General features: G+C 35.5%; 1 protein-coding gene across 1 annotated transcript in view; it reads left to right on the top strand.

Moving 5' to 3' along the window:
- The first annotated feature begins 4,098 nt into the window (after window positions 1–4,098).
- Window positions 4,099–24,267, top strand: part of HAUS6 (HAUS augmin like complex subunit 6) — a 37,931-nt gene continuing 17,762 nt past the window's right edge. Inside the window, exons 1-11 of the mRNA XM_088793571.1 lie at window positions 4,099–4,480; window positions 7,427–7,522; window positions 9,711–9,789; window positions 10,540–10,672; window positions 14,768–14,915; window positions 16,454–16,519; window positions 16,829–16,877; window positions 18,726–18,896; window positions 20,839–21,032; window positions 21,672–21,798; window positions 22,275–22,377. Of these exons, the coding sequence (XP_088649697.1) occupies window positions 4,353–4,480; window positions 7,427–7,522; window positions 9,711–9,789; window positions 10,540–10,672; window positions 14,768–14,915; window positions 16,454–16,519; window positions 16,829–16,877; window positions 18,726–18,896; window positions 20,839–21,032; window positions 21,672–21,798; window positions 22,275–22,377 (1,294 nt within the window). The 5' untranslated portion in view covers window positions 4,099–4,352. The remainder of the gene's footprint in view (window positions 4,481–7,426; window positions 7,523–9,710; window positions 9,790–10,539; window positions 10,673–14,767; window positions 14,916–16,453; window positions 16,520–16,828; window positions 16,878–18,725; window positions 18,897–20,838; window positions 21,033–21,671; window positions 21,799–22,274; window positions 22,378–24,267) is intronic.

Here is a 24,267-nt window from a genome sequence, read left to right as displayed (position 1 = left end):
TCAGTGTGTGTGTGTATGTGTGTGTTTTAATACTGATATATTGAACATTTGTGTGTGTGTGTGTGCGTGTGTTTGTTTTTTGGGTTTTTTTGTTTGTTTTTGGCCTCTCAGGATTCATTTTTGCTTCTTCTGGTAACAGCACCTTTGTATCTTTGGGGAGGGAGTGGTCTCAGTGGGTCTGTTGGTCAGTTTTTTTGCTTTCCCCTAGCCTAGGGGTGGGCATATGACTGAAAACAGGTCGATGGAAGGAAGCATATCATGATGGGTAAAGGCTTAGACTCTGGGTTCTAATCTTGGCTCTGCCACCTACTAGCTGTTTGACCTTAAACAAATTACTTAATTTCTTTGTCCCTCAATTCTCTTATCTGTAAAATGAGGATAATATCCAAATATATCATTACATGTGTAAACAACATAATTGGTCACCTTCAGGGGGTGATAGCAAACCAATCCATTATCTTGAAAACTGGTAAACAAAGGGAAAGAATGGAGAATTTATCCTTTCTTATATCTTTACCAGTAAACAAACAGTAAATGAAGAAAACTTCTCTCATAAAAGTACTCCCATTAATCAATGAAAATTAAATGATACCTTGGTCAGTTTGAATTGCTATAACAAATTACTTTAGATTGAGTGGTTTAAACAACAAAAGTTTATTTCTCACAGCTCTGGAGGCTAGAAGTTTGAGATCAGGGCGCCATCACAGTTGGTTTTAGGTAAAGTCCCTTCCAGGTTGCAGAAAGTCAACTTCTCTCTTTGTATCCTCACAAGAGGAAAAGAGCAGAGAGATAAAATGAGCTCTCTTGTGACTCTTATAAGGGCACTAATCCCATTTATGAGGGTTCCACCCTTATAACCTCATCTAATCCTAATTACCTCCCACAAGTCCCGCCTTTTAATACCATCACATTGAAGAGTAGGATTTTAACATATGAATTTGGGGGATGGGCACAAACAATCAGACCACCAGTGATAAATGACAATTTCAACATTTTGCAATTCCCAGTGAATTAAATGGATCTTGGTATTTAGAATTAATGCCTGTCAATGGCATAAACAGAGATATTATGTTCTGCCTGATGAAGAGCATGCACCAACACCAACCATCAACTAGTCTTGCCACAGGGACCATAACTGAGTCTGATCAATCCTCTGGATCCAGGTGCCAACTTGAAAAATTTGGAGGACAGACAGTGGAATATGTTGAACTGTACCATGAAGATGCAATCAGTGAAACACAGACTGTGGGAAACTATTCTGGTTATATAGCCCCATTTCTTCAATGGGTAAATTAAATTGTAAGAAAAAAAAAGGAGGGGGCACTGAGGAAAACTTGCATATTAAGTTATATTATTAAAAACAAACAAACAAACAACCCAGGAAAGACCCCCCCACAAAAAAAAAAAAAGTCAAGACAAATATAAAAAGGACAAGACTAAATTGCAGTGTGCAGGGGAGCACACTTGGGTGGTAAAACTACAAGACAATGTAAGGAAGCAAATACTACAAAACTGACAATGATGGTTACTTTTTGGCAAAGGAGGGATGGCTGGAGTTTTATTTTGTAGACATAAGAAATGTCCAAATCTGTAGAAAATTTTTATGAATTTATTTGAGCCAAACTGATGACTTAAAAGCAAGATCACAAATCCTCGAGAGAATGACAATTTTGCAGTTTCTTTTATGCATCTGGAATTTAAGAGAGAATGCAAGGGAGATTATTACATGAAGGTGGGAGAAAACAAGGGACTGAAAATCTCTATAATTGGATTATAGGATAGTTAAGATTATGTGCTCTTATGAGTATGGTTATGCTTCAAAGGAGTCTGAAAAAGAGGCACTGCAAGTGTGTTAACCTAGATGCACAAAAACAATGGCCAGGGCTTACTTAAGGCAAAGATAACCTTTCATTCGGGAAGTTACAGGCCTAAGGTGTGACTACCCACCATGACCTGCCCAGTTAGGATTTTCTGATCAGATTACCCTGTGAGGTTACTTTCGGTTAGGTTTGTGCCCATGTTCATCCACAATTTCTTGTTCTGGGTGGTAGTTACAAGGGCATTCACTTGTAATAATACAGTAAGCTATTTAAAAGAAGCAATTGGATTGCCTGGGATATAAATCTTGAGTGGAGTGCCACATGGGCCTGCTCTTCCTGAACCTTATTCTCTGGCCTTTCTATTCTTTATTAATGCTACTCAATATCCATCTAATAAAACTCCTCAGAGTCAGTTTTGCTGCTTGCAACCAAAGAATGTTAATTGATACAAGTAGCCTCAACAAATTCTGTTAGCGGTGAGGTGGGTATAGATAACTTTTTTTTTTGAGAAGTTTCTTTTTTTTTTTTTTTTTAAAGATTTTATTGGGGAAGGGGAACAGGACTTTATTGGGGAACAGTGTGTACTTCCAGGACTTTTTTCCAAGTCAAGTTGTTGTCCTTTCAGTCTTAGTTGTGGAGGGCGCAGCTCAGCTCCAGGTCCAGTTGCCAGTTGCTAGTTGCAGGGGGCACAGCCCACCATCCCTTGTGGGAGTCGAACTGGCAACCTTGTGGTTGAGAGCCCACTGGCCCATGTGGGAATCGAATCGGCAGCCTTAGGAGTTAGGAGCATGGAGCTCTAACTGCCTGAGCCACCGAGCCGGCCCCTTTTTGGGAAGTTTTGATGTAATGAAAAATGAAGTGATAGCTAGAAAGGCATTGGGAATGTTTTCCCTTCCATCATTTAAAAAAATCAAAGGATTTTCTTAAATGATGGAAGATATTACATACAGCATGTTTGTATACTCGTACTGATGGGAAGAATTGATGATGAGGGACAAAGTAGATGACAAATGCTGCAGCAAACTCCTTGAGTAGGAGAAAAGGAGTATTATCCATTGAATAAGTGAAAGGACTGGTCTTATGTAGCCACACCTTTATTCGCCCAGATTAACAAAAGGGAAGGAAGAATACATGGAAAAAGACATAGGCAGGTTGGTAAATTGTTGATGAAAATTATTTTCTGGAAGCACCTATTAACAGGACATCATTGAGAGTCAGGAAGGGAAAAGAGGTATTTGAAGTTTAAGGGAGGGAAGAAGATATGTATAATTGTGTGGAGAGTGAGATTTGGGAAGAATAGTAGGAGAAGGTAGGCCTAAGAGCCACTTGAGCTATCATGAATTTTGAGTGACAGCAGGCATCATAATTGTGTTGCAGATGCCAAGCTGCAGGTGTGGAATAGGCTGAGAACGGGATTTAATCGGGATTTGAGTTCTGCCAGATAAATCTAACAGAGAGAAAGTGGCCAGGGAGCTGAGTAGAGATCAAGGAACTGAGACGCCAAGGCACCTACATGGATATTGAAATTACCAAAAATTTGTCCCCGGAGTAATGTTGGAGAGACAGCGAATTAAGCGCTAAATCTCAGAACGAGGTCCAGCAACCCGGGGCTCTTACTCGTGACCTCCACGAGAAAGAGTTGTGGGTGTAGCATCAACTTCAACGGAGCAGATGGTTTTAGTGAGGCAGTAAGTGCCAGAGGTGGCAATGAGAAATAAGTAGGGTACTACCCCATTTCCAGGCCGTTGTACACAGGTTGTGGGAGAGAAAAGAGTCATCAATTGAGAGGGCTGCAGGGGGAAGCGTAGGCTTAGGGGAAAGCCAGATTTCTTAGAGCAAGAAGATGAAAGGAACATTCAGCATTTGAGGATACAGAAGATTTTAGTAATAACAGACCTGAGACTCAGAGATTAGGCGACTAGTTATGGGTCACACAGCTAGTGAGAACAATTTAGGATAGAACCCAGTGCTTTTTCTACTACACGGAGCCATAGTCCGCCTTCTACGGTTTTCATCGGACGTAATAAGTCTATATGCGCAAAAATAACCGCAAAGACTAGAGATCAGAAAGCGCCAAGCTGGAAGATCCCTTAAAATACTGCTTGTGATTACACAAGCGTGAAATAGTTCGCTGGTCGCGCAGTGCGCTGTGGGTCTTGTAGTTTCCAGGCTTAGGCGTGGCGGGAAGGGACAGAGAGAAGGGCGCATTGCATGGCGGGAGATATAGTCGTCCCTGGAAGTCGCTCCTCCCCCGGAAGCCAGGCGGCGCGCGCAAACCGCTTTGCCGGAAGCGCGGGAGTCTTGGTTTGTCGTAGTTTTAGGCAGCTGTCCTGTATTACCGTTAGAGGCTCCGTTTCCCTGAGACTTTTACGGCCATTTGCGGTGAAATGGCTCCGGGCTAGACAGGAGCAGGCAGTGGCAATGCAGGAGCCGCCGCGACCTCTGGTTGCCCCCAGGGAAGGAGCCTGAGGGCCCTCTGAATCGTTTGGGCCTGTGCGTTTTGCCTTTGCAGTGACACTGCCTACCGCGAAGATGAGCTTGGCCTGGGTCACCTCATTCGAGAAGGCGCATCTCTGGATGTATCTGCAGGCGCTTGGCTTCGAGCCAGGCCCGGCGACCATTGCCTGCGGAAAGATTGTATCGCACACGCACCTCGGAGTGTAAGGAGGCCGGGGCCGGAGGGCGGGGGAGTCTGAGCTTGGACACGCTGGGGTGACCCGCCCATTCGCGGACCTCGTAGGTTGATGAATCAAGGAATCGAGCGGTTACTGTGTGCCACGCACTGGCCACAACGCCTCTGCGCCCAGTGGCTGCCAGCCTGGTGGCACAGACTATCAATTATAGAACCGTGCGGGGAGCAGTGTGTAGGGGAGTAGAGTCTCAGTTGGGGCAAAACTGAAGGGCCAGCTTAATCCTGCTTTGGTGGTAAAGCTGCGTGGTGGTCTGTGAAATCGAGGGAGGCATGGCGAATTGGTAGTGGAAGGACGTATAAGCAAACACCTCTAGGGCTCAAGGGAGCCTTTCTGGGTGGTTGCTCTTTAGTTTACATTTTTTACGTTTTGAGTTCGCAGACTGAGGCATGCCACAGTTAGCAAAAAAACACACACAAAAAACAGAAGGGTATTAAGATGAAAAGTGAAAGCCCCTTCCCTACTTTGTCACTAATGATATATGGTTATGCTCATTAATGTAAATATTTTGTTTATATTTCTGTGTCTTAGCTTACTAACTAGCCAATATCTAATTTTCCCATTGCAGGCCAAGGGAAATTTGGGATACATAGGCTATCTCCTGTTCTCTATCTTCTTGAATTAGTTGTTTTAGTTCTAGTGGCAATGTTTTATATGTGCTTATGCTTTTATTTCATGATGTATGAATCTCAAGTGTTTCTTGATTCCATAGTGTGAAATTTCACAATGAAGGTAGCTATTATTTATAAAATAATTAGCTCACCTACACTTCCCTTTGTCCCTCTTGACTTTTTTAAAACTGTGTTATGACTGTTTTACTGTCAAGGTTTAGAGCTGTAATTAGATTTTGTTTGGTAACTATTTGTTTAGAAGTTACTACTATTTACATCTAGAAATGCTTTGTCTAGAATTCTAACAATTGACAATCTGTGGATAGCATTTATCAGGCTATGATTATGTATTAATAAATATTTCACTTATCGCACATGAGTTAATACCCCATAGCAATCTCATTTTCTCTGTACTGGCAGAGAAACTTAAAGCTGCTTCAGGCCTCCACTAACAACGGTTCCCATTGCCACTGCATCCTTTTCTACCACGTTTTAGCAATCGTACCTTGCTCTGGTTTATCCAATTGCAATCTGCTTTCTGTCTGAAAATTAGTTAAAATCTGTCAAGTTCTGGTTCAGTAATAGCAGTTGTTTTTTACCCCCAACACTGTCATTGATATTTTTACCCCTTATGTCTTTAGAATCATAGGTTATTGGGAGGAATCTACCAATTTGAAACAAATGTCATCTTTAAAATGCTTTAAGCATACATGTGGCATCAAGTTTATTTTAAAAAACATTTTTTATTCGTTTATATTCATATGGTAAAATTCATTCTTTTTGGTATGCAGTTTTATGAATTTTTGGTTTCTGTGAACATGTAGTGGTGTAACCACTTTTCTTATAAAGTTAAACATACCCTTAACATTTGATCCAATTTCATTCCTAGGTATTTGCCCCAAAGATTTGCTTTTTGGAAAAATCATTCTGATTGCATTACAGAGAATGAATTAGAGGGGGAATCAGGGCTTTGCAGTTACAGTAGAGCTAAACTAATGTGACAGTGGGAATGGAAAGAAAAAGGGGGTTCATTCAATTTGCTTATTCAACAAATAATTAGTTGAGTACAGTATTGGACCTGAGTATATAGTGGTGAACAGAATAGACATAAACTTTTACCTTATAGAGTTTTAGTCTAGTGGGTGAACAGATATCTTCAACAAATATATTACTGAAAATTAAAATAAGTGTCAAAGAGGAGTGAAAAAATAACAAGTTTGTGAGAGATTAAGGAGGTAAGAGCTAATTTCTGTGTATTGAGGAATAGAAACATTCCAAGGACAAACAGTTGCTTGATAAGCATGGGAACTTTATTTTTTGAAAATATTTTTGTGGATTTAATAAATTTATTTGTAATTATACTTACAGTATTAAACATATAGTATTATATAGTTTCAGGTGTATACTAGTGATTCAACATTTATATACCTTACAAAGTGATCAACACAATAATTCCAGTACCCGTTTGTCACTATACATAGTTATAGCATGGAACTTTAATGTTAATTTTTTTTCATCTCAAGATAATAGCTTTATGTGTTCACAGAAGGAATACTCACATCTATTTGTCATGCATGCCAGTGCCTCACAGCCCCCCTCTTTTGTTTTTTTCCCCAAAGGACAGGGTGTTTTTTTTTGTTTTTTTAAGATTTTATTGGGGAAGGGGAACAGGACTTTATTGGGGAACAGTGTGTACTTCCAGGCCTTTTTTCCAAGTCAAGTTGTTGTCTTTTCAATCTTAGTTGTGGAGGGTGCCACCCATTCAGCTTCAAGTTGTCCTTTCAGTCTTAGTTGTGGACGGCGCAGCTCAGCTCCAGGTCCAGTTGCCGTTGCTAGTTGCAGGGGGCACTGCCCACCATCCCTTGCGGGAGTCAAGGAATTGAACTGGCAACCTTGTGGTTGAGAGCCCACTGGCCCATGTGGGAATCGAATCAGCAGCCTTCAGAGTTAGGAGCATGGAGCCCTAACTGCCTGAGCCACTAGGCCGGCCCCTGGCCATGGTTTTCTCTCTACTTAATTAGCTTTTCCTTTTCTTTTTGTAGAATATTCTCATTGTAATAAAGCAAATTCAACCAGTTTTCTTTTGTTTGGTTTGCATTTTTCAGAATCAGAAAATAAAAACTTGTGTTTTACTTAGTTGGTTATAAAAATGTACATGAATGAGAAAAATTAATTTGCCTTGACCTCTTGAAGAGAATGAAAAATATTGATTTGTCAAACTCTTATACAGCTTTTGATAATACTTAACTTTTATTAACCATTTTTCCTTTTATTTTCCTGCTTCTATTTCTGTTTAAACTATTAGGAACATGTTTGACAAGCTGAATCGTGATGCCTTTCACATAGTTTCTTATTTTTTGTTTCAAATGCTGGACCAGTCTCTCACCAAAGAAGTTTTCAAGTGAGTAAAAGTTATTTAATTTTCTTTTTGTAAGTAGTCATTCTCAAATTTGAAAAGGGACTATGCGTTGATATAAGCCAGAATTTCAACTTTGGCTTTTGAGTATTATTTTGAATGGGTGTCACAAAAGTTAGGCTTGAGTCTTACACATTTAGTGTTTAACTTTTATAAATCTGAGTGACCTTTTCTTTGGTACTTATTTTGAAATGGGCACATATCTTAATATCATTGTATGTTTCTTAGGGAAGTTAAGAGTTTGTTTTATAAAATTAGTTCTTAACATTCTTCATAGTCTTCATTATTGGGCAAAACAGTGAGCTGGTACCAATTTACCTGTACACTCAATTTTGCCTTACTTTTTTTTTTTTTTTTGGTTAATTACCCCCTGCCTTACTCCTTTTTTTATAGACAGTATTAATTGTTTTGTCTATTTTTACTTTATAGCTCTCTGTAAATCCTTATTATTTTTGTTATTGAGATATATATAGCTATCTATCTGTCTCTATATATGTAATAGTGTTAGGTGCTGTAGGCAAAAATAATTTTTATTAAGTTTGGCTTATTGTTATATACTGTTGAAATTAAATAATTTACGAAGGAGATAAAAATGTGAATACCCACTAGCCTTTGTTCCAAGTTATATTACATGTGATTTGGGTTTCTTCTGTCAGAAAAAGTGTTCAAATTTATTTTGATATTTGTATTGTGCCATTATCCTCTTTTTTTTTTTTTAAGATTTTTATTAGGGAAGGGGAGCAGTGTGTACTTCCAGGACTTTTTTTTCCCCAAGTCAAGTTATTGTCCTTTCAGTCTTAGTTGTGGAGGGCGCAGCTCAGCTCCAGGTCCAGTTGCTGTTGCTAGTTGCAGGGGGCGCAGCCCACCATCCCTTGCGGGAGTCAAACCGGCAACCTTGTGGTTGAGAGGACGTGCTCCAACCAACTGAGCCATGTGGGAGCTCAGTGGCAGCTCAGCTCAAGGTGCCCTGTTCAATCTTAGTTGCAGGGGACGGAGCCCACCATCCCTTTCGGGACTCGAGGAATTGAACTGGCAGCCTTGTGGTTGAGAGCCCATTGTCCCATGTGGGAATCGAACCGGCAGCCTTCGGAGTTAGGAGCATGGAGCTCTAACCGCCTGAGCCACCGGGCTGGCCCCATTATTCTCTTAATATAGGAGAATAACAAGTCCATTGTTTAGGGTATTGTTTTTTTTTTTTTGATAATTTATTCTTAATATTTTGCCTTCAGTTAAAGTTATAGTGACCAGAAGAATAGGTATATTTGAAACATTTATTTTGGAAATCCCTCTCATTATGGTATGGGGATTCCTCTGTCCAAATAAAAATAGATTTTCTGATTTTTTTCCCCCTTGATTATAAACAAAATACAGCTCGTTTTAAACAATTCAGAAAATACAGAAAAATGTAAATAAAGAAGTAGGAATCATTCCTAAACCCACCAACCAGAGAATAACACTGTTGATATTCTATCCTTTTAATCTTTTTTTCTATGTATACTTAATTTTTCCTATGAACATAGAATTATGTTACGCTGTAAAAATATGAAAAACATGGGGCCCTAAACAAATAACTATGCCTCAGAATAAAAATTTAGACAAAAATGATTATTGGGGAAAGCAATAAGTCAATTTTGAAGTCTATTATTTTTAACCAAAGCTGAGGCAAAGCTTTTCTTAATAATTTTATAGTTTGTTTATCCACAAAACAATAGCACCCGCTGACCATGGTACAGGTCATCTCTAGGAGTCAAAATCTCTCATGCCATTCTTTCTTGTGTGCTCTTCATGTATAACTATGTTTCTTTTTTTTTTCTTCCAGGCTTAACATACTAATTTATTTATACCATCTTTATGTATTAGTCCATTGAATCCATTAAGAGTGTTCTCATCTTTAACTGATTTTTAGTAGTTTTAATAGTGATTGATTCCTTCATTTATTATATGTATTCATTGATTATTTGCATTAAACTGGACTCAACCCTATAGATATTTATAAAGAAAAAGACCCAATTTCTCACAGGTTTGTGCCTCCTTTTAGTTGAAATCTACGAATGTTAGCCTTGATTCATTTAGCATTATTGTTTTTAGTATAGGAGAGAAATTTGATATTTCTAAATTTGGTTCAATTTGCTTTTTTGTTGATAATTCTAATGCTTTTATTTTTGTTTTTAAGACTTTGTTGGCCTCCATTTGACCAAAAAACTGATGCTGAATTCCGGAAACATTGCTGTGAATGGTTAAAAAAGATTTCTGTAAGTATTTTCTTTTTGGAAGATGCAAACTTGAAGAAGTTAAAAATGTGGGCAGCCAGCTGGCTCAGGTGGTTGGAGCGCTGTGCTCCGAAAAACCCAGGTCACCAGTTCGATTCCCACATGGGCCAGTGAGCTGTGTCCTCCACAACTAGACTGAGAAACAACGGTTTGACTCGGAGTTGGTGGTGGGGGGAAGGCGGAAAGGGGGAAGGGGAAGGGGGTAAAAAAAAGATATATATGTTAAAAAGTTAAAAATGACAACTTTTTTCCTGGCTTTATTGAGGTATAAAATTAACATAATTGTATAATTTTTAGAGGTGAAATATTTTTAATGCTTTTATGCTAACAGTATAAGCTAGGAAATATTAATTAGCGTAATACTTTTTGATTTTTTTTTGTTGGGATTCTGTATATTTCTAGGAAACTAGCTTTGCTGGATATATACATTGGAAATAAGTTTTTGAGTTCCTTGGAGTTTATATCATAGTTTTTATTTAAAGCAAACTTTGACCATAGATTATTTTAGTTTGTGTCTCAAATAGTATCAGTAATTGTGTCTTTATATTGTAATTATTTTTTATAATTGTAATTATTTTGTTCACCAAGAGTTTAGAAAGATTCAAAAATTCAGTTTCTGGTTCAGATGGACTAATTCTGATCAATCCTGTCATACTTCAAAAACAGTGTGATGTAAATGTAAAAGTTATTGTTCATAAGGTCTTCAAATTATCTTATTTCCTTTTTCCATAGGCTGAATGTGGAAGTAGCTTTCCTCAGGTTGTTGGTTCACTATTTCTTTCTCCTGGTGGTCCTAAGTTTATTCATCTGATGTATCATTTTGCAAGATTTGTTGCAATAAAATATATAAAAACTCATTCGAAAGGTAAGTTAAGCTTATAATAGGAATTTTTTTGTTTGATTCTTAAATTCGTATTATACTTTGCAGTTTATAAATTATCAAGAAATTTTATTAAAGCAATGTAAGATAAAAACATTAATTTACCTCAACAGGCAAATGGTTAATATTCTACTAGAACTGTATTTTGAAATCCTCTCATAATGAACATAAACTATTGAGATTATTTTATTATGTTTTAATATAGGGGTTGGGAAACATTTTCTATATAAGACCAGATAGTAAAAATTTTAAACTTTGTGGACCACACAGGTCTGTCACACATACCTCTGTGTGTGCATGTGTGTGTGTGTGTTTAATAAATCCCTTTAAAAATGTAGAAAGCATTCCTAGCTTGCTGACCTCAGAAAATCAGCCAACAGGCTCTATCTTAGCATGCAGGTTATAGTTTGCCTCTAATACATGTATTAAATGTGTTGAATTTGAGATTTATTTTGGCTACCAGTAATGTATGGGAATTTTGTTGTTAAAAGTTGGTGTTTTAAAGGGATTTGATATATTTGCTAATTCACAGAAACAACATACAGTTTGGATATTTAAGCTAAGACTTAAAAGAATGCTATTTATAGCATATTAAATATGCTGTTCTGTTTAATTGGTTTATGCTCAAAACATGGACAGGAAAATACAGAAAAGTTGATCCATAAACCCCATCATCTTCCAATTTCTAGAGACAACCATTACTGACATTTTGGTTTATTTTCTTTCAGTTTTTTTTGTGTGTGTGTGTGTGTGTGTGTGCGCGCGCGCGCGCATATATTGCATTTATACGTTTTAATTATTTTGAATAGGTAATCTTTCTCATGATTCAAAAATCTGAACGTGAGAAGTCTATCTTCTACCTCAATTCTCTGACTACTTAGTTTCCCTTAGCAGCAACCAATGTAATTGGTAATACAACCAAATGCGTATATATTCTTTTTTTAAAAAACCTCTAAACAGTGACATACATCTGGTTTTGAATCTTGTGTTTTTCATGTAACAATATACATTGAAGATCATTGCATATCAATTCTAGAGCTTCTTTATTCTAGTTTTTCTCTCTTTAGAACTGCAAATTTAAATGGATTTGCTATAATGTATTTAATTAGTCTTCTGCTGCCAAACATTTGGCTTTTTCTCTTAATCTTTTGCTATAAAAACAGTGCTACGTATATCACTTTATGTACGAGGTCTGACAATTAAGTTCGCCTACTCATCCTAGAAAAAGTGCTACATACCTCACTGCTGAATATTACTTTCAAAGTACTCCCCTTGGGAAGTTATGCACGATGCCAGCGCCTAGTCCACCCTTCAGAGCAATTTGGGAACTCTTTCTGGAATGGCCATCAGAGCTGTTGTCGTGTTACCCTTGATGTCCTAAATGTCATAAAAATGTCTTCCTTTCAATATTTCTTTTATCTTCAGGTAAAGAAAGAAGTCATTGGGGGCCAGATCAGGTGAGTAGGGAGGGTGTTCCAATAGAGTTATTTGTTCACTGGCTAAAAACTCCCTCACAGATAGTGCCGTGAGAGCTGGAGCATTGTCGTGATGCAAGAGCCATGAATTGTTGGCGAAAAGTTCAGGTTGTCTAACTTTTTCAAGCAGCCTTTTCAGCACTTCCAAATAGTCAACTTGATTAACTGTCTAGTTGGTGCAAATTCATAATGAATTATCCCTCCGATATCATAAAAGATTAACAACATCGTTGCAACAAGTTGGTGAACTTAATTGTCAGACCTCGTATGTTTATGTGTGTGTGTGTGTATGTAATTCCTGAAAGATGATTTCTTGGTCAAAGAAGAGTGCATTTGTAATTGGCTATTATTGTCAGATTATTTTCTATAGAGATTGGACAGTTTATACTCCTATCACCAGTGTATGGAGAGTGTCTGTCTTCTTAGAGGCTCACCAACATTGTGTGTGATTAGACATTTTTATCTTTTCAGTCTGATAGTTAAAGTGGAATCTCGGGGTAGTTTTAGTTTGTATTTCTCTTATTATGGTATTTAGTTAGATTGAAAATTGTTCATGTATTTCAGAGCAATTTATATTCTTTTTGTTCTCTATGTTTATATCCTTTGTCCATTTATTCTCTTAAATTGCTGTTATTTTCATTTGTAGGAGCTTTTATTTGTTGTCCCTTCTTTGTGATATGACATGTAAACCTTTTTTTCTAGTTTTATTTTCTATGCATGATTTTTAAAAACATACATGTGATCTTGCTATAAGCATTTGCGTATCTTAAAGTAAATCTTACATAAGCATTTTACCAGTTTTTGTATGAATAGATGATCTGTTCCGATTACATGTAACCCAAACTATTTTATATGAAAGCTTTGTGTTTGGATTTAGAGAGTTTATTGTGCATAAGGCTTCAAGTGTGGGTTGTCCTTTTTTAAAGAAATATTTATTAAATTTATTGGGGTAACTTGTTAATATGATTAGATAAGTTTCAAGTGTGTAATTCTATAATATATCACCTGTATATTGCGCTGTGTGCTCACCGCCCAAAGTCAAGTCTCTTTCTATCTCCATATATTTGACCCCTTTAACCTCTTTTACCTCCCCTTACCCCCACCCCTTCTGGTAATCACTATACTGTTGTCTGTGTCAATGAGTTTTTGTGTTTGTTGCTTTTGTTTTATGTCCTACATATGAGTGAAGTATTGTTCATGTTTTTTTCCATCTGACTTATTTTGTTTAGCATGATATTCTCAAGATCCATTCATGTTGTCACAAATGGCACTATTTCATCTTTTCTTATGGCCGAGTAATATTCCATTGTATATATGTACCACACCTTCTTTATCTAATCATCCCTCGAATGGGGGCTGTCCTATTTTTGATTTAAAGCAATTCCAGTGAACATGTTCAGTCTCTAGATGACTTCTACATTCAGTGAACTCATCCATGTTAAATATTTAGAAATGGTGGTGATTTCTTTGGAGGTAATGCTAGGACCTGGATTAGTAATGTTAAGTGCAGTGTGGGGACCCTGTTTTCCAGAATGTTCATCTTTATTGTGCTGAGCCATCTTAAAGTAGGATTTATTACATTTATTATAAGTAAAAATGTGGACTCTGAAATGTTTGGATGGATTGTTCTCAGTAACATAGCTTTGAACATTGGTAACATAGCCAAGAATTGCTTGAGAAATGGAGACTGGTTGTATTTGGTTGTCCTGTTCTGTCCTGTCCTGTCCTGCTTTTTTTTTTTTTTTTTTTTAAAGATTTTTATTAAAATATAGCTGAGATACAATATTATATTATTTTCAGGTATATACCATAATTATTCAACATTTATATACCTAAAGAAGTGAGCACTGTAAGTTCAGCAACCATCTGACACTGTACAAATGCTATTAGGTTGGTGCAAAAGTAATTGTGGTTTCTGCAATTTTTAACCTTTTAAACTGCGGTTACTTTTGCACCAACCTAATATCACAATATTACTGACTATATTCCCCATGCTGTGTATTACATCCCCATTTACTTGCTTTGTGCCTGGAAATTTGATCCTCTTATTCTGCTTGTCCTGTTCAGTTCTTACTACTAGGAAGAAAAGTAAACTGATGGCAGCAATAGAAGTGATGTGATGTCCTCTCATCTCTTTTAATTGCTTTTCTTCCTTTGTTGTTAAAAGATCTTGTTAAGAAGTTTCTCATATATGATAATATATTTGTTTATGGATATATGAAGCTGTGATAAGAATTATTTTGCAGAGATGGACTCTAATAGAAGTTTTAATTATGTGAAGCAACTTGAGGTAGCCATTTTTAGTTTCCTACTTTAAAAATAGTTTCTCCTTGCTTTTGTTGAAATTAGTTGTATCTTTAAAAAAAAAAGAAAGAAATTATTAATAGTTGTATCTTTTTGTGTATGTGGCATGCCAGCTTTTAAGGAGTTGTTAGCTGTATGAAGTTGTTAATCTCTTTAAAAATTAATTATTGCCCAATAAATTAAAAAAAAAGGAAAAGAAAAAAATTATTTATTTATAAATATGTAATAATAAAATCCATTTTTGATATTTATTAGCTTATAAGTCTTAAGTTTTCTATGATCTTATTTGTGTTCCATATAGATTCATCCATACATTTTACAGAGACATTTAATACAAAGCCACAAGATTTGCACAAATGCATTGCCAGGTGCCATGTAGCACGTAACAGATTTTTACGTATTTTACAAAGAGAAGATTTTGTCTCCCGAAAATACCGGGAAAATGCACAGTAAGTAATATTTTGATAGTTAGAAAATGAAAATTCCTTTCTTTTTGAAAAATGTCATCAATAGGCCTTCAATGGCAATAATTCATGCCTACTTCAAAATTCCTTTGCTGTTGTCTTTCCATTTTAAAGCCAGGTAACTTCTGAATAAAATATTTTAAACTTTAGGTATATTGTAAATTAAAATTTAGAAAAAAGGAAAAGATCAGTTCAAAAATTTAATTTTTTAGGAGTTTTTTCTTTTTATAACATGGAAATATATTTTAAGGTTGTATAGTGTTCATTCTGTTTTGTATCCTTTTTTCCTCTTAATATTTCATTCTGTAAATTTTTCCATGTTGCCATTGATAGTCTATTGAATATCTATTAAGCAGATATTCCTTGAAGTAGGTATTCCATAGTTTCTTTAACCATTTCATACTGTTTTATATTTAGGTTCATCTATTCAGCCAATTTTTTTTTTTTTTTTTTTTTTTTGAGTTACTTCTATGTGCTAGACACTGTTTAGGCACTGGTCCTATGCATTAAACAAGACAGACAAGGTTCTTACTCTCAAGTAAATTGTGTATAATTTTTTACAATTACTAACAACTACAGTAAGATAACCCTTAAAGTGCTGTGTTATCTATTACCAAAGCCACAGAATCCTTTGAAATTGCCTTAAAACTGCACTGTTGCTTAACTGTCATAGATACCATTTAAATTTACCCGCTATATATGTGAGACAAGGATAAGAGAGCAGAGTAGTCTTACTAACCTCCAACATTTTTATTCAATGTCAGAGAGTATATGAGCCAAGAAGTCCTGTCCATCTTGATAGCAGCCTTTGTGTGAGATCACTCCTCTAACTCCAAAAGGGAGTGCAGAGTTCTTCAGCTGGCTGCTGGCTGTATTTGGAAGAGCAGTGCTCAGAGGCCTTCAGCAAAGATAGGAAAGGGGGAAATATTAAAATGGCTCTACCATTTAATTGTAATGGAATTACAGAAGGTCCCTGACTTAACGATGGTTAGACTTCAGATTTTTCAACTTTATGATTGTGTGAAAGCCATATACGTTCACTAGAATCTGTACTTCAAATTTTGAATTTCGATCGTTTTCTGGGCTAGCAACGTGTGCTGTGATACTCTCTCGTGATGCTGGGCAGCGGGAGTGAGCTGCAGCTCCCAGTCAGGCGCACGGTCATGAGGGTAAACAGCCGATAACTCTGCAGTGTACTGTGTTGCCAGCATTAGGGATATTGTGTTTGTGCATCCATCATATTTACAAAATGGCCATCTGTGTCCCCTGCTTTGGTGAGAAGAAGAGGGGAAGACAATTACTTTTAAGATGAAACTCAAGGTAATTGCCCAAGTTAGGCTAACGTAAGTGTTCTGAGCATGTTTAAGGTGGGCTAGGCTAACCTGTGATGTTTGGTAGGTTAGGTGTATTAAATGTATTTTGAACTTAACGGTATTTTCAACGTAGAGTAGGTTTATCAGGATGTAACCTCTTGTAAGTCGAGGAGCTTCTGTATAGTTGTCATTTTGTGTATTTTGTTGCAGATTGTCAGTTAAACAAGTACGAATTTTGAGATCAGAATATATAGGACATCAAAACCAAATAAAAAAGTAAGTAACTTCTAGAGCCAAAGGTTGCCTTACATATCAGTTTAGCTTCTGCATTTTACAGGTAAGGAAACTGAGAGTCCCAGCAACATTATAAATAATATATCAATAGTTAGATAAATATAGAATACAATTCTGATTCCTAGTCCAGATCTTCTAATACATTATTGCTTTGAGCTAGAATTTTATTTTTGTTTTTAATTGGAGTAGTTGTTAGGGGGTGGGTTTGCAGATCAGTTAACTCTTTGGATGGTAAATGACCGTGAGATTTTTTAAAAAAATGATTAATGAGATTATTTAATTTTTAACTAGAATGGACCCTTATGATGACCAAAGTAATATACAAGAGAAAATTGAAAAGGTGAGATAACTTTTGAAGGGGGAAATGTCATCTTACTTTTGTAATATGCAATGTTTGCTCTTTGCTTACTTAATTGGACAGTCATTTTTTTTTGTAGCACTTTTTATTTTTTTAACTCTTTATAAATGATAAAGGTATCAACAGGGTACCTCTGAAATGTTTGAATATGTTGGAAAAACTAGCTTATAATACGTGACTAAATATATACAAAAGCAGTTTTAAATATGGTTAATTTAAAGTCTTTCATGCCAGCAAGTAAAGTTCAGCTTGATTGTAACTTAATAGTATTTATTTATGTAAATAAAATACATTAACTGAAGGGAGATGGTAAGTATGGAAGAAAAATGAGAAGTTACTTGAGGCTGGCTTGGTAGTAGAGAGGAATATGGCTGACATAAATGATCTGAGGCTTTCAGAGGTTGGCTTTCATGTGGGATAGGAGTGTTTTCTTAGGCCTTCTTTGTGGTTAGGTGACATCTCAGGCTCTTTGTTCTGATTCTGTGATCACCAAGCTGCTTTGGGTATTAATATGGCTTCCCAGGCACTTTGCCACTGGAAAAGGTGAGTGCTGTCCTCAGGAAATAATTGTTCATTCATTCAGTGAATTTATTGATCACCTGCCATGTACCAGGCATTTTTCTATGTATTAGAGCCACAGCAATGAAGAAAAATGGCAAAGCCACTTTTTTTCACAGAGCTTCCAGATTAGTGAATATGAATATTCCGATTAATGAATGCAGTATCTTTGATTATAAATTTAATCGGTTAGTATGAAACCTGTTAAAGTTTTCACAGCAATCTCTCCTGAGTTTAGTTAATGTTGTTCAGTTTCAACTTTGAGCTATTGGCAAGGTAAAATTTGTAGACTTTAAAATTCTGAGAATGAGATCCTGGATCTTCATAAGTTCACCAAAAAGTGCTATCCTGTGAGACCTCTAGACTATCTGCCAATGAATCTGCCTTTGGGGACAACTTTACACCATGGGAAGACAGACACCAACGTGGGTATTATTATCATATTTCCCCACCTCCCTCCCTCTTTTGTAAATTCTGTTGAGGCATAACATTCAAAAAAGCGCAAAAATCATAAATCTATACCTAGACAAAATTTCACAAAGTGACATCTATGTAACCAGCGTCCAGTTTAGGGAACAACGTTACCAGCATCTCGGAAGCCTCGATCCCCTTTCATTCACAACCATTTCCCCCAGATAAACACTGTCCTCACTTACTACACTAAAGATTAGTTTTGCCTGCTCTTGAACTATTTATATAAACCGGAATATCTAGAATATATTCTTTTGTGTTTGACTCCTTTCACTCATGCTGTTTTATCCATGCTATTGTGTTGTATAGGTGTGTTTCTTCTCATTGCTGTATGGCGTTCTTTTCTATGAATATAGTACAATATACTTTTTACTCTAGGCAGACCTTTGGGTTAACAGTTTTTGGTGCTTTTAAAGAAGCATGGTTTTTCACATTTTTAACTTTTTAAAACTTGAATGACTTAAAATTCGTGTGTAGTGTTATTATTTCTCCCTGAAAAATCTTTATTAGATTGCTGGTGTGTCCGAATACCGGAAATACTAATTGCATCTTGCTATAGTATAAGGGTTCTTAGATTTGTTTCAAAAATCATAGTGGGCTAGATTCTCCTGAAAAATTCTTTAGTTACAAAGGCCCCTTAGAAGTACTATCAGTGCTTTTAGACTATTAAAATGCAGTTAGTTAATTTCTCTCCAGAAACCAGGAATACTTCATTTATTCTTGGGAGTGAGCATATATGTTTTACATTTCTTTATGTACAGATTATGTATAGACTTTAATATTTTGTTTGTGTTTTCAAAGGTTCGGTCTTTGTGGGCTTCAGTGAATGAAACACTCACGTTTTTGGAAAATGAGAGAGAAGTTGTTAGTTCAGTCCTTAGTCTTGTTAACGAATATACTTTAGATGGAACTAATATTACTATCAATGTTCCAGGGCTCTTACTCGACAAAATTGAGAAACAAATGTGTCAGGTAAGCATTTGATATTAAGGAAGCTTTTGAGAAAACTTTCACATAATTTTATATTGTTTTTCTTACAGTGTTTTTCTACTGTTTCCATAATTTATTTTTGTGGGTATATCTAGTAAAACTTTCATAAAGAGGGGTACTGTTAAGGGTGCATATATTTATATCCATCAACTTTTATTAATTGTACCTCGTATGGTATTACAGACTGTGTTTCCCTGAAAATAAGACCTAACCCGAAAATAAGCCCTAGCATGATTTTTCAGGATGACATCCCCTGAACATAAACCTTAATGCGTCTTTTGGAGCAAACCTTAATATAAGACCCGGTCTTATTTTCGGGGAAACATGGTATATAGTTTAAAGAGTAGGAAGTTACTTAGAAAGATGATATGGTACATAGTTCTTTATAAATTCTCAAGTAGAGCAATAATGACCTGATTGCTAAACATCTTTGTAAAAAGACTATCCTTTCTGGCGTCTCTTTCATCTTGATGCTATTATGTATTTTAAAGTCTTCCTTTAGTTTTTGTAACCTCAGTGTGTCTGTCTGCTCTTCTGTGGTTTTTCAGACTGCTGTTCTCAGTTTTTCCACTGGTTCCTTTTTCTTTGTCTGATTTTTAAATGAAAGTATTCCCATCTGTCCTTTAATGCCCCCCTTTGCTTTCCCACATCACAAATTCATTTGTATTTTCTTACCCAATTCCATGGCTTCATCTGCCTCCTATACAGTAATGTTCTCAAATTGGTATTTCTGTTCTCTCTTCTTCTACATAAACTATATCAAATTATTTTCATTTGCTTGTGGGACATTTCCATCTGAATAGCCCATCCTTTTTTTCTTAGTAAACTTACCATTTATTAAGCAGCTACTACAGTATTTCCCCAAAAATAAGACCTAGCCGGACAATCATCTCTAATGCGTCTTTTGGAGCAAAAGTTAATACAAGACCCAGTCTTATTTTACTATAAGACTGGGTATAATATAATATAGTACAATATAATACCGGGTCTTATATAATGTAATGTAATATAATATAATATATAATATAATACTGGGTCTTATATAATTAATATAATATGATAATATAATATAATATAATAAATAATAAATATAAGACATAATATAATTAATATAATATAATACCGGGTCTTATATTAATTTTTGCTCCAAAAGACGCATTACAGCTGATTGTCCGGCTAGTTTTATTTTTAGGGAAACACGGTAGTGTATGCCAGATATTGATTATAGTATAGGAGATACAAAGATAAAATATTATGACCCTGAAGAGCTTTCATTTCAATAGGTAACATGACAGGCACTTCAGATTCAGAGTACATAAAAGTTGGGATCTTCAAACTCAGATTCCTGTAGAGACTAGGGAGTAATGTATATAAGTGAAGTGTAATTGTGTGTAACAATAGTGTAACAGCTAATTGTGTGTAACAATAGGGATAAAGTAGAAAGCGATGGAGTCTTTGGAGAAATAGTCATTTTTATGTGAAATTTATGATTGTAAAAATATTGGCAACTAATTCAAATGATTTTAAAACACTGGAACTGTACAGGCCATATAAACATGTCTACGTTTAGATTCAGCCTTTAGGGACAACAATTTGCAATTTTTTGTTAAAACATGAATTCATAATCTTTCTCCAAGCCTGCTCTTTCTCCTCATCTTTATTTTGTTTTCTATTTATTTACATTTCTTTTACTCTAGTTTTCAACTTTCTGCATACTATAAAAATGTAGCGTGGCATGTTAATTCTTTCACAATAGTTTTCTTTGGACCAAAATTATTTACATAGTTTTGGGGTAGACATTTGACTTTTTTCACTCTTCTTTAAGGTAACCTTTCAATAATAGTAAAAAACACAGATATATTTATGCAACAGTTTATTATATGAAGAACCTGTAGTTGACTTTTTTCTTTTCCTGAATCCTTAGTTGCACATAGGAAATGTTTATGAGGCTGGAAAATTGAACTTCTTAACAGTGATTCAGTTATTAAATGAAGTCTTGAAAGTAATGAAATATGAACATTGTCAGGCTGACCAAGCAAAACTGACAATAGACCTTCGCTTCCTTGAAAAAGAGACCAAATTTCAGAGAGAAAGATTATCGGATCTGAAGCATATGAGGTACCTTAGGAAGATTCTGTTATTTTATTGGGGGAGGAGTAGGACAGTTTTGATAATTTCTCAACACAACTCTTGTGTAGTTAACAGCTCTTCAGCTTTGGCAAACAAGTGTGAAAATTTTAGTAGTACTCAAAAACCTTATGTCATCAAGTCCTAGAAAGATACATAAAGTAGAAAGGAAAATTAAGGTAATTTTCTTTTTGAAATGTATTATTTGCCCTTAGTGTAATTCTTTATGAAATAATTTTAACTTTTCTGTAGCTTTTCTTTTGTGGGGTCTACTACTAAAACTAGGCTCAGAAAAGTTGTTTATTTGAGCAGAATGACGAAGAGGTATAGGTTGCCTTTAGGAATGCACAGCGAGTGGGAGGAGAATTTCTGCTTGAGTTTAAAACCAGGAAAAAAATGTTTAAAAGATAAATGGAGTAATAGATGTGTGATTACTTTCTCTGGTCTTAAAAGATAAAAAAGGTATTTTAAGTGTTGAGTGTTCATTGTGAGAGTTTATTCTATTTATATGTACTGTATTGGTTGAACCTTCAGTTATATTTCTTTTTCTACAAACTATTCTTAAATTTTATTCAATATTTTAAAAATATATTCAGGTTTTGAATAATGTTATCTTTTATGCTATTATAGGCGTAAATTAAAAGAAGATCTTACAACTATAAGACATTCTATTATTGAAAAACAAGAAGAATGGCATAAAAAGTGGCAAGAATTTCTTGGTCTGTCTCCTTTCAGTCTAATTAAAGATTGGACTCCAGTAAGTCATGTTGACTTGCCTTTTGGAGAGTAGTTTAATGTATGCGATCTCTTGATTTATCATGTTACAGATGACTTAGAAATCCTAGGTCATGTGTGTATGTATTTGTCATCCTTTCATCTGAGCCTAAATTTCAAATGATTCGTTTCTGTAATTCTTCCATACATATTAGAATATTCATCAAGCTACTGTTGTGATTTATAGTTATTATTAGATATAGAGGATTGTATTAAAAAGAAAATGAGTTATTCCTGTTGATGTTCGATACTATTACACTTGAGGCACAATTGGAGGCCAAAGTAGTTCCCATGTTCCTAATATGATACTTCGTGTTTTAAAAAGAATTATAGGATGATTTATATGCATAGTGATTCTTTGTTAGGGGGGAACATCACCCATACAGAGATTAACTTAGTATTGTAATTGTGGTAGTGAGTAAAATGTGTATATTTCAAAATTATGAATTCTGTTTTAAGGCTGTGGATCTTTTGCCACCTATGTCGCCCCTTTCATTTGATCCTGCCTCAGAAGAAGCATATGCAAGAAGTATTCTTTTGCAGTATCCTGCTTCACTTCCAGGTTGGTTATGTTTTTCTCTTTTAAACTTCCTTCTCATCAATATTTCTCACTATGATAACTGTTTCTTTATATTCTTTCTTGTTTTTCTTCCCCCCAGTTATTTTTTTAATGTGGTGAAATGCACATTGTTTCATTCATTGCAAAGGATACAACTCATTGGCATTTAGTAAATTCACAAAGTGGAGCAACCATCACCACTGTCTATAGAGTTCCAGAGTATTTTCATTACCTCAAAAGAAAACCCTGTACCCATTCCGTACCCATTAAAAGTCACTCCCCATTTCCACCTCCCCCAGTCTCTGATAGCCAGTAATGTACTTCATGTCACTATGGATTTGATTATTCTGGATGTTTCGTATACATGGAGTCAAATGCTATGATGAGGCTTTTTTTGTCTGGCTTCTTTCACTTGTACAGTTTTTCACTTTTGAATATTTTCAAAGTTCAAGTTGTAACATGTATCAGTACTTCAGTACTTTTTATGAATATGTTCTAGTGTATGGTTAAACCATATTTTGTTTATCTGTTCATCCTTCGATGGACATTTGGGTTGTTACCACTATTATGAGTAATAGTGCTATAAACATTTGTTACAAGGTTTAGTGTAGAAGCCCACAATTTTTTTAACATGAAAGAATAGTAGTTTTTACCTGAATACTCACTACCTGTTTCAACAATTAACACTGCCATATTTCTTTTGTTTATATTTGTATTTTTGCTAAAACAAGTAAATTCTAGGCATTATAATATTTCACTCTAAATGTTTCAGCATGCATTCCCATAAAAATGACATTTTCCTATATAATTACCATAGTATCATACCATAATATCACATCTAAAAAAATGAACAATAATTCTGTCTTATTAAGTAAGCTTCCTCAACTATCATTCCAGTATCACACCTAAGAATTAATTTCTCTACAATATCTAATATTCATTTCATATTCAGTTTGCCCCATTGTCCCGTACTGTGTACAAGAAATTGTTATTAGGTTCTGTAAATGTAAGATGTCATGGCAGGACTTAGGAAGAAAAGAGTGAACACAACCAGGAGAAGTGATTAATTTGGGAGTCAGATGTATGTGGGAAGCACACGGGTTGGGAAAGATTATAGACCAGAGAGCAAGGCTCAGAACAGGTGCTAGCAGAAGAGTAGAGCATTTTGACTATATGATTTGATGAATGAAAAAGACCTTCAGTAGAGCATTACTTACTATGTAGAATTACTTTGATAGCTCTTGGCATATATGGTAGGCATTGTGTTTTCACTTCAGTTTGGAAAGGGCCTTTGCACTCTTGTCAGATTTAGTTTAGGCCCTGTGAAACCATGAAATTGTCCTCATGTCCATTCAGAGATCTCTGTCTGTCTTGAAAATGGGGCAAATTTGTGTCTGCTTAAGAAGTCCAGTTGGAAGTCTACTTTTTATAGGTGTTTGATAAGTTCTCTGGAGGTGACCTTTCTTCTGACACTGCATAATTTGTACTCTTGGGATTCGTTTCATTTCCCAAGGGTAGGGACTTGGTCTGAGCTGGGAGCAGCAACATTATTTTATATTTTTTTGTTGTAAAACTTTTTCCCTTCCTACACCTTACATGTTATGTCTTACTTAAAGTAATTTTCTCTTAAATTGTTTTTTTAAAAGTTAAATTTCAGAATATAAAAAGTACAGGGAATAATATAAATACCTGCTTACTGAACATTTTTTTGACAAATCTTTGCAACATTTGCGTTGGAAATTTTTTTTTTAAAGTACAAATGTAGTTAACTGTTGGATATCTGCCTTTTCTTGACCCCATTCTTCCTGCATTTGCTGAGGTAACCACTATCCTGATAGAATCTTCTGCCTATTCTGATGTGTGTTTATAAAAATTTTACTTTGTATGTATGGA

This window comes from Rhinolophus sinicus, chromosome 16, assembly GCF_057876585.1.
Source record: "Rhinolophus sinicus isolate RSI-liver-muscle chromosome 16, RSI-T2T, whole genome shotgun sequence".
NCBI lineage: Eukaryota > Metazoa > Chordata > Mammalia > Chiroptera > Rhinolophidae > Rhinolophus > Rhinolophus sinicus.
This window is presented reverse-complemented; position numbering and strand designations above follow the sequence as displayed.